Source organism: Austrofundulus limnaeus, unplaced genomic scaffold, assembly GCF_001266775.1.
Source record: "Austrofundulus limnaeus strain Quisiro unplaced genomic scaffold, Austrofundulus_limnaeus-1.0 Scaffold207, whole genome shotgun sequence".
In the NCBI taxonomy this organism is placed as follows: domain Eukaryota; kingdom Metazoa; phylum Chordata; class Actinopteri; order Cyprinodontiformes; family Rivulidae; genus Austrofundulus; species Austrofundulus limnaeus.
The window spans coordinates 282,578-293,162 of record NW_013952609.1 but is presented as its reverse complement, the minus strand read 5'-3'; the positions used below and the strand labels follow the sequence as shown (position 1 = coordinate 293,162).

The following is a 10,585-nucleotide window of genomic DNA, read 5'->3' as shown; positions in this document are numbered from 1 at the left end:
TCAGATTTTTGGTGACTCCTCGTGATGTTTCCAGGCCTAATGAAAATAACTTTACATATTTGACTATGAGTTTGTGGCCAGGCCTATGTGTCAAATCAAGGCCCAGGGGCCAAATGTGGCCCACCACTGCATTTTATGTGGCCTGCTGGAAGTTCAAAGTGGTATTCATGTATTTAAATAAAGTGTATGCAGTTTTAAAGTCAGCATTGACCATAAACTATGTATACTGTATCTCGCCTAATGTTTATTATTTTATTTAAATCTCCATGTTACTTCCCTCAGCCATAGCAACAACATTTCATGGAAAAGAAACAAGACATTTCAAAAAAGAAAAACAGTAACCCTTTATTTCACAGTCCCCCAATTACCATGCAATTAGCAAACATTTACACAGTAAGAAATATTTACTATGCAACTACTTGGTAATTATTGTAATTTACCATACAATTACTTTGTAAGTAATTACTATGTAATTTAACAAATTTTAGTGAGTAATTTTATTATAATTACAGTTCAATAGTATTTCAACTATCCACTATTTTCCCAAAAGATTGCAACTTTATTTTAGTCAAATATTTACCATCTTATTGTAAATAAATACATAGAAAATTGATATGTAAATAAACTAATTTAGCTCTCATTTTCATTTTTATAGTACATCAATTACACAGCATAGTAGCAATAATAGTAAGAATAGTAACATAGTAACAATAAAGTACTGCATTATTACCAAGTTCGCAGCAAAAACAGGAGTGTTAAAATTTCAGTGTTAAACTTTTGGGTGTTGACTTAACAACCCGTAGTGTTATTTTAACACTTTCTGAGTAAATTGACATGCATTGTTGGTGTTATATCACAGAGTTGCTTTCCTCAGTGTTGTATCAACACTGGACAGTGTTAAATAAGCTCCATCCACTATAAAGTCTTATACAACACTTACAGTAACAGTGTTGTTACTGTATATGACACCATGCAGTGTTGAAAGAAGTATTCTGAAAAGCCCTGCCCTTATCCACCTCACGTCAGACAGTCCAGTATTTTCTCTGCAAGGAAAGCTGTGTAATCCTCAGTTCTCTGATCATTCCTCCTCACCTGTCTGTTGTTTGTTATCAGCCCTTTCTCAGCTGTAGTTCATCATCCTCATTCCTTCTATGTATATATTCTGGTTCATCTCCTTCATTTACTGCTGGTTCATTGTATGGTATTGTATTATTTTTTTGTTTGTTTGTTTCTGCTCTCGGAGGAGTAAGACGCGTTTTCGTTCTCTCCTGCACTTCCTTATCTTCCCTTGCTTTGCTGCTTGGAGCCTTCTCTACATTTTTCATCTGGAACTAGAAATTATGGATATTTTTATTTTTGTGGATTTGGTTAGCTGGTCTCTCAATAAATTCATTGGAATAAAGTTTTTTTCTTCTTCCATGGGAGGACATGTCAAAGGTGGGACCTCTGTTCTTCTCTGTTCTGGATATATGTCTGGATTCCGATCACTGGATTCTGCAGATTGGCTTGGTGGTCTCCTGGTGTTCGACAAAACAGTGTCGGTGGCTTTTCATTTTCTGGCCTCAGTCTGCAAGCGGTTCTATTGAGGGTCGCGGGCCGGCTGTGTTCCCTGGACTTTGCTGGCCAGATGGAATTGATCTTAGAGAAGCTGATAGATCAGCTCGGTGGAATTTGTCCACACTATTTGCCTGATTGGATTCGCCGCCTTGAGATGCACCAGCAGACATTAAAGCAGATGGAAAATTGTTGTTGTCTGCCTGACTCCTCTGTTCCCAAAACAACTGATTACAGAATCTGGCTCTCCCCTACAACAGCCTTGATCTGTTGACTAAATTCTTCCTTGCTGGATTACATCGATAAGGCTCWGCCCCACACCTCCCCCCCTCCTCTCTCACCCATCTAATCTGGTTTCCTGAGCAGGCTGAGGGTCACACAGAATGAACACTTCCATCAATATTCTGAACTATGGCTGCGCTGGTTTTGGGGACTGGATTCTTCAGGCTCCCTAAACGCATTTACTCCTCTGGCTAATAAATCTGCCCTATGCAGAGATCTTTTTCACAAACACCATAGTGTGTCAGTGTTGATATAATATGATGTTTTTTTTCTTCCTCATCTTCCCTTCTGTGGTTTTTAGTTTTTCTGTTTTTTTTTTGTTTTGTTTTTTTTACGGTAGCGCAACTATGTTTGCTGCATGATCGGTCTTAACTGCCCCACCCRCTTCCCTGAATGTACAGCACCTCGTGAATTTATTTCTGTGAAAGGCGCTATATAAATAAAACTTTACTTACTTACTTACTTATTTCAGTCCATCGTCTCGGTCCCTTTTCCTCTTGCGTGCCTCCCAGAAGTTTTGTAAGTTTTGCTGCCTTGTCAGCTTTTATTTTAGTCATTAAATATTTTATTATTTAAGCTCCTTGAGTCTGCCTGCTTTTTGGGTTGATTCACTCCACGTTTGTGACACGTATGTTTATATTACATAATGCAATAATTGTTCCGCACTTGATCTACTGTATTGATGTTTGGGGAAAGTCATGCAAAACAACTGCAAACCCAATTTTTGTTTTACAGAAAAGAGCTGTAAGAATTATCACCAGAAAGCATTATTATCACCCATCAAAGTCATTGTTCCATCATTTGTAGTTATTGAAATTTTATGATTTGGTTAATTATGGTATTTTATCAGTTATGTATAGGGCTCATAAAAACACATTACCTTCAAACATCCAATAACACTTTGTTAAAAGAGAGAGTTGTTACAATCTCAAAGGGATAAAGATACTTAAACCCAAATTTAGAACCAGTTCAAAGGAACAGAGTACTTCAGTCCAGGGTATAAGATTATGGAATAATCTGGAAGATGACATTAAAAATGCCAGATCAATGTGTATATTTATAAGAATTATAAATTCTACATATTATGTAGAAATTTAGTTAGTAACCTGTTGTTGAATGTTGTGTAATTGATTAAAATGCAATTTTATTATGTTGATTAGTAAATTAGTTTAATTGCATAGTAATTTACTAAGTATTTACTTTGTAATAACATATGTGACTAAAATAAAGTTTTAATCTGTTGGCAAATAGTGGGTAGTTCATATACTATTGAACTGTAATTGTATTAATTTTACACACAAAAATTTGTTTATTTGCATAGTATTTTATATGTTCTTACCAAGTAATTACATAGTAAATTGCAGTAAATGCCAAGTAATTGCATAGTAAAATGATTTACTTATCATGTGAATGATTGGTGATTCCGCAGTAATTAGGGGYCTGTAAAAGAAAGGGTTACTAAACTTTGAAGTTTATTACAACTAGACTTAACCTTATCAAACAAAACTTTCCTTTTGCAAGAACAGAAAAACAAAGTTTGGTGGGGATATAAAGGAGAGAACAAAAGTGATTATGATTCATATTGCCTCTTAAATGTCTGCTATAGATGWTTATATAGAGAGATAGCTGCTGTTCATATCTTCTTAATCCAAGTCTTCTATGCATCATTTAGTTCAAGTTCTGAGAGAACAAAAAAAACTTGGCTAAGAAGCTTCAGAAAAAMAAAAAAAATCACGAAGAGGAAAACTTAGCTGATCAGGTCAGATGAATTCACTGGTAATTTGTTTCTGTTCCCTTAATCTGACTTGAGAAGTTCAGAATTTTTCTTTGTTTAGGGTGATTGTTTAAAAGCATAAAGTTATAAATTTGAAGCAGAGCCTGTGTGAAAAGGGCTTTTAACACTTCAGACAATGACTCCTTTTAATATTCAACTAAGTGCCAGTTTAAAAAAAAACTTTCCTGAAAAGGATGTTGCCTCAGCACTGGGAAGTTATAATCACATGACAGTAGCTTTCATCTGACTGCTTTAAAAATGGTACAGATTTGCATTGACACTTTGAGGTGAGAAGCAAATGAGCGCTGGAGGTGTTGAATTACATTTGGACATGTCAAACCGGTGTCAGTCTTGTTCAAACACGTGGAAATTTGATAGTGCAGTCTGTCTCCTACAAGATGTGAACTTAGTGTGCAATTACAACACAGGGTGAGACAAGACTTACTTCCATGGAAGGAGACATCACCTGGCTGGATATCAGCATCAGTGTAATAGAAACAGGTATGGTGTGTTTTCACTTAATAGATGAGGTTCCAAGGTATCAGATTTTATTTCACTAAGGTGCATCTGTGATGTTTTTCATATTAGATATCTATAAAAGCTCAACYTGTACTTATGAACATGTACATCATTGTTATAGTTTGACTGAACAAACAGAGGTGCAGAGCAGGCAGGGAGCACAGAGGAGTGAATGTGTCTCCCCTACTGTACGATTTCCAAATTCAAATGTATTCATGAATGTATTCATGTATTCTTSTTATTTATACAATGTCTTGTTTCTAGTGATGGAACAACTAAAGCACATAATAATATTTACACAGCATAAATTGTGAAGTGATTTTTTGATAGAACATTACCTTCTGACTCAAAGGAGACTCCAGATAGAATAGAATAGAATAGAATAGAATAGAATATTGTCAATAATGTATTCTCACAGCCTGTATGAGGTTTGATTTGTGGTTTATTTTGCCCTTCACTTAACCACTGGTCAGTGGGGTACATATCAAGTCAAAAGAGCAAGATTATTTTATTTTTAATCTGAAAGTTCTCTCTGATGTCTCTCTATAAAGGCCCATGTWACATCATATAATTTATAATTTAGAAGTGTAGAGTTGCTCACAGTAAAACAAATTGGCGAGCCACCCATGTCGCTGCTCACATTTCTGTGGAAACTGAGATTAGGGATCYTTCTGTAAGTGCAGCGAACATCTAAATCAAAACAATAATTCTGATCAAGTCAGATCACAAAGGTAGGGCAGTGYTAATCTGTAGGTGGATGAGTAGAAGACGACAAAAAAACTAATGAACACAAGTTTATGTTTGTAAATGCAGAAATACAGGTGTTGGACAATGAAACTGAAACACCTGTCATTTTAGTGTGGGAGATTTCATGGCTACATTGGACCAGCCTGGTGGCCAATCTTCATTAATTGCACATTGCACCAGTAAGAGCAGAGTTAAAAGGTTAAATTAACAGGGTAAGACCATAGTTTTGCTCAAACAATTGCAATGCACATACCAGAGTTCAAAAGAGGACAAATTATTGGTGCATGTCTTGCTGGTGCATCTGTGACCAAGACAGCAAGTCTTTGTGATGTACAGTATGTATCAAGAGCCACAGTATCCAGYGTAATGTCAGAATACCACCAAGAAGGATGAACCACATCCAACAGGATTAACTGTGGATGCAATAGGAAGCTGTCTGAAAGGGATGTCCAGGTGCTCACCCGGATTGTATCAAAAAAAAAAAAAAACATCAAACCATGGCAGAATTAAATGTGCACTTCAACTCTCCTCATTCCACCAGAACTTTCCATCGGGGGCTCCACGAGGTCAATATATACAGCTGGGCTGCTATAGCCAAACCTTTGGTCATTCGTGCCAATGCCAAACATCAGTTTTAATGGTGCAAGGAGCACAAATCTTGTGCTGTGGACAATGTGAAACATGCATTGTTCTCTGATGAGTCAACCTTTACTGTTTTCCCCACATCCTGGAGAGTTACGGTCTGGAGAAGCCCCAAAGAATRGTGACCCCCAGACTGTTGAATGSCCAAAGTGAAGCATGGYGGTGGATCAGTGATGGTTTGGGCTGCCATATCATGAAATTCCCTTAGCKCAATACTTGTGCTAGATGGGTACGTCACTGCCAAGGACTACCGAACCATTTTGGAGGACCATGTGCATCCAATGGTTCAAACATTCTATCCTGAAGGTGGTGTGTATCAGAATGACAATGCACCAATARACACAGCAAGACTGGTGAAAGATTTTTTTGATGAACATGAAAATGAACTTGAACATTTCCCATGGCCTGCACAGTCACCAGATCTAAATATTATTGAGTCACTTTGGGGTGTTTTGGAGGAYCGAGTCAGCGAGTCCTCCACRAGCATCAACTAGTGACCTGGCTACTATCCTGCAAGAAGAAAGGCTTAAAATCCCTCTGACCACTGTGCAGGACTTGTACATGTCATTCCCAAMACAAATGGATGCTGTATTGGCTGCAAAAGGAGGCCCTACACCATACTAATAAATTATTGTGGTCTAAAACGAGGTGTTTCAGTTTCATTGTCCAACCCCTGTAAGTGTTGCATGGATGGAAAGGCTTGACAGGAAGCACACAGGCCTCTCTAATAATAACTTCACAGTCACTAAATAGTTTTAAATGGAAGTGAGTGTTTTGTGAATTGAACATGGAAAYGTATTTTACTTGAGTCTGAATGTAAATTAACTCCTGAATACATTCTGGATTCAACCTGACTTTGCTGATGTTGTAAGTTAAGGGAAAAATGGCCAAAATGCCTCATCTTTCTCTAAAAGTGTGCACCAAACGTACTGTATATCCTATCACTAATAAAAGGTAAAATACCAGGGAATAAAATTTATTTACAAAATTCCTTTTGACTAGTTTCATGGACCTTCAGCAGAGGACAACAGTGAGCATCAATCATTGTTTGCATCAGTATACCACTGAGCTCAGAGACCATGCGGCTTCYTAGTGTTAGTCTGGCTACTTTGAGCATTTGTGAAGATGCCGCTCCTCTGGGGTTTAGATGCACGAGTGTACTCAAATAGTGTGAAAAGCAAAAAAGCAAAGAAGAAAAAAAAACTCTGAGGCAAAACGTGACGTTAATGTAGTTTTATTGATTCAAATTGTTTCAAATTTCCAATAAAAAATAAGCAAATACATAAGAAGCCCTTGCTTATTGGCATATTAGTGGGATCAAACAATTAAAACCAATATAATTCATTAAGGAATGCACTGAAGATYTGTGGCTAATCCAGACAGGTTTAAAAAAGAAGAGTCATAAAAGTGTGAACCATTTACAAATTAGTTCTGGTTTTCTAAAGCCAAAGTGCTTCTTACCTGTCTCCTTCACACAGGTCACTGCAGGACACACACACAAAAAAACTTATGTGACCCAATTCTCCATCACTTTAGTTGCCCAATGGAATACTGAGTGAGAATGGTGGTTAGAAAGTTCAAAAGCGCTGCAGTCTTAGCTTAAGTACAGGGGGAACACGTTGAGCAGACAGGTCAGGGGAATGAAAATATAATTAAAAGTGGCGGACTGAATTCATACTCTTCTCATGCAGGAATTTGATTTCTGCTGGTGTTCTTGGCCCTGCTTCTCCTCACTGTTGGGCTTTAATTGGATGTTGAGCTATCCAGCACAATAAGACAAACTAAATAAAGGGAAGCAATTTTTYTTTGAGCAGCCACCGCAAAAAACATCCTTACAACTCAGAGCTGGTTACTGTACATGCAGAGCCTGTGGGGCCATCAGCAGGATTTATGTTCATTTATAGTTCTTGAAAATAACCTTAAATTAAAAACACTGTAAATAACAACTTTTACTGATATTTAAACATAGTTGATTGAAAATATATCAGTTTGTCAAAGATTAACATTAAAATATATTATTCATATATATGAACATAATTTATATATAATAAAATGCTTAAATTTTCAATAAAATCTCTCAGAGCTGACAACAACAGCTTGCAATTTAAATATAAATGTATAAGTATGTGTATTGCAGCAGATCCTATAATTTTTAATTTTCTTTTTCTTTTTCTGTTTAATCATCCCTGAATAACATGATGGGGTGTCTGACTGCTGTTGATTTTTGTGGTATAATGAGTGAAATGTGATTATCAGTAATTATGCAGTTTTGATTGGGGGGGTGGGGGGTGTTGGGAATAAAATAGGATTTATGACATTTGAAAAGTGTTAGATTCTGTTTAAGTGACATTTTTCACAAAGCGTCAACTTTTCTGGAATTGCACATGATAACCCAGTTGTCAAACCAGGTTGCATAGGAAAGAGGTGCACAGATGCTAAACAACAACAAAACAATTATGTGTTTGGGCTATTTGAAGCAACATTCACAGCACACAATTATTGTATTTTAATGCTGTAGAGTCTGCAGCACAGTCACAAGCCCCCTCTCCACTGATAGCCTTTGTTGAGCAGTGCTTCAAAATGTTGCGCCGAGATTATTTTGGTTTGACGCAATGRCGCCACTGAGGCGGCTCTGGCATCCTGATAGTACATTGGTCACACACTCACTGACTCTCTCCTCGCCAGATATGGGTGTCAGCCAAATGGTGCTATTTACTGGAGCAGGACTGGCACCTCTCCAGGCCATGAGGGTAGCAGGCTTGGCAACGTAGATCGCTGATGGACTCATTGAAGCGGTTCGCCAGCATGGACAGCTTGCTGCCATGACACAGGGAGCAGGGAGCGCAGCCCGAACCACCACAATGCTGGCAGCTGTCGGCCTCCTGGAGACAGAAGAAACACATTAGGGGAGGGGGTGGAGAGGAGCTGCGAGGTGAGGCAAAGGGTGAAACGGTGAAGAAAACGTAGGCAAGGTGAGACACATGTGAGATGCAGAGAAACTCAGCTCTGAAAGGGTTACTGACAAGTTCACAGGGAGGGCGAAGTCCTCACCTGTAATGATTGTAAATGTGATTATTACAGAGCTATGAGCAATGGCTTCTGTCTGCTTCTCAGACATCAGTCTGTGGGTTGTTACCCTTTTAACCGCATACATCTGTCTCCATTATAAAATGCAGTCATCAAACTTAAACATCACCAGAATGTATTTAACAACTGTTTTAAAGCTAATGGCGTTATGGCTGCTGGACATTTCYTAATTAACAAATCCTAATTCAGCTTGCTTTAATTAGACTGCCTTTTGAGAAACACAGAAACAACTTATTGCAATGAGAATTTGCCCTGTTGCATTTTCAGTCTGTGCATTTCTTCAGTGTGTCAGGATTAGAGAAGTAACACAGTAAATTTTGCAGTGTTAAATCAACACTTAAAGAGTTAACTTTAACATTGTGTCCGAGTCTATTTGGTCCTTATCTGAATTGGTGTCAGTTTAACACTTTCCATGGTGTTAATTTTTCAGAGTACGATTGAACTCAAATAGGAGTTAAAAACTAAAAACAACACTGACTAACACTGTACAGTGTTAATAAAACTTAACACTTCAAGTCAAATAACTGATGACAGTAATTGTGATTCTGATTCTTAGCAGAGTTACTCCATGGTGGTGACAAATCAACTCTGATTCTCATACTTTTCAACAGTACATTGAGTTATTGATGGTTAACACTGGAGGTTCATACCTTCTATGAGTGTTAATTTGACACTCGACTGTGTTGATTATCAACTCTTTTGCTGTGTAGAGGGGTGTAAAACAGACACAATGAGGTGTCATTACACAGAAAATTTGAAAGGGTAAGTTTAACACTTTAGAGTTAAGATCAACTCTTTTTAGTGTTGCYTTAACATRAGGCAGTAATTTCTGGATAAGTGTAATGGAGTTGACCAAGTTCACACACCAGGAAGTGTACCTCTATGGTGTCAATTTATGGCCAAATAACATAAACTTAAACTTGATCAAGTGATAAACCTGAACAAAATAACTAACTAGAAAAACTAAATTTTACACTCATGAACTTCTTTAATAGTCATAAATATACAAACACATCATTTCTACAAGATTACCAGCATTCCTTGCTGTGAAAATACTGGTCGGTCTAACATGAGGTGGAAGAGGGCGGGGCTTTTCAGAAGGCTTTTTTCAACACTGCATGGTGTCATATAACAACACTGCATGGTGTCATATAACAACACTGCATGGTGTCATATAACAACACTGTTAATTGTTAAATAACATTTAACCATGGGCAGAGCTTATTTAACATTTTCCAGTGTTGAGACAACACTAAGGAAATCAACACTGTGAATTAAAAACAACACTGGAAGTCAGTTTATTCTGAAAGTGTTAAAATAACACTAGAGTGAGTTAAATTAACTCTGAACAGTTTAACACTGCCATTTTAACACTGTTTTTTTATAGTGAACAATTGAGAATCAATTAATAATCAATTCTAACTGCTTAGAATATGTATCAATTCATAATTAAGAATGAACCCATTTCATTGCTACTGTATGACAAATTCAGTTTGATAGTTTTGGTCAAAGAAGGATTTGTGAAGGCATTTTAATTTATTGTTAAGTTATATTTTGTTACAATATTTACTAATTGATACAAGAACAAAAATGCACATGTTCAAAGAAATAGAAACATTTGGTTAAAAATGGCTACAYTTCATTTTGTTGAATAAAAAAATCWAAATTCTGAACWTAAAATCAATAACTGAATTGATTTGGAGCTTAGGTGAATCGTTACATCCCTAGTCAGTATAGTGTACAACAGTCACAAGGAGTAACATCTGTAATAATTTATAGGACCCATGAAGACTAGAACAATATGTATGAATGTAAATATTTTTATTCATTTGAAAATAATATTTTAGGAATCCCTAAATGTTTTTTAACTTATTCCTATATATATATAAAATCAATAACTGAATTGATTTGGGGGTTAGGTGAATCGTTACATCCCTAGTCAGTATAGTGTACAACAGTCACAAGGAGTAACATCTGTAA

General features: G+C 36.8%; 1 protein-coding gene across 1 annotated transcript in view; it reads right to left on the bottom strand.

The window, feature by feature from the left end:
- Positions 1-6,736: 6,736 nt before the first annotated feature.
- Positions 6,737-10,585, bottom strand: part of grxcr2 (glutaredoxin and cysteine rich domain containing 2) — an 8,790-nt gene continuing 4,941 nt past the window's right edge. Inside the window, exon 5 of the mRNA XM_014019023.1 lies at positions 6,737-8,400. Coding sequence (XP_013874477.1) covers positions 8,227-8,400 — 174 coding nt within the window. The 3' untranslated portion in view covers positions 6,737-8,226. The remainder of the gene's footprint in view (positions 8,401-10,585) is intronic.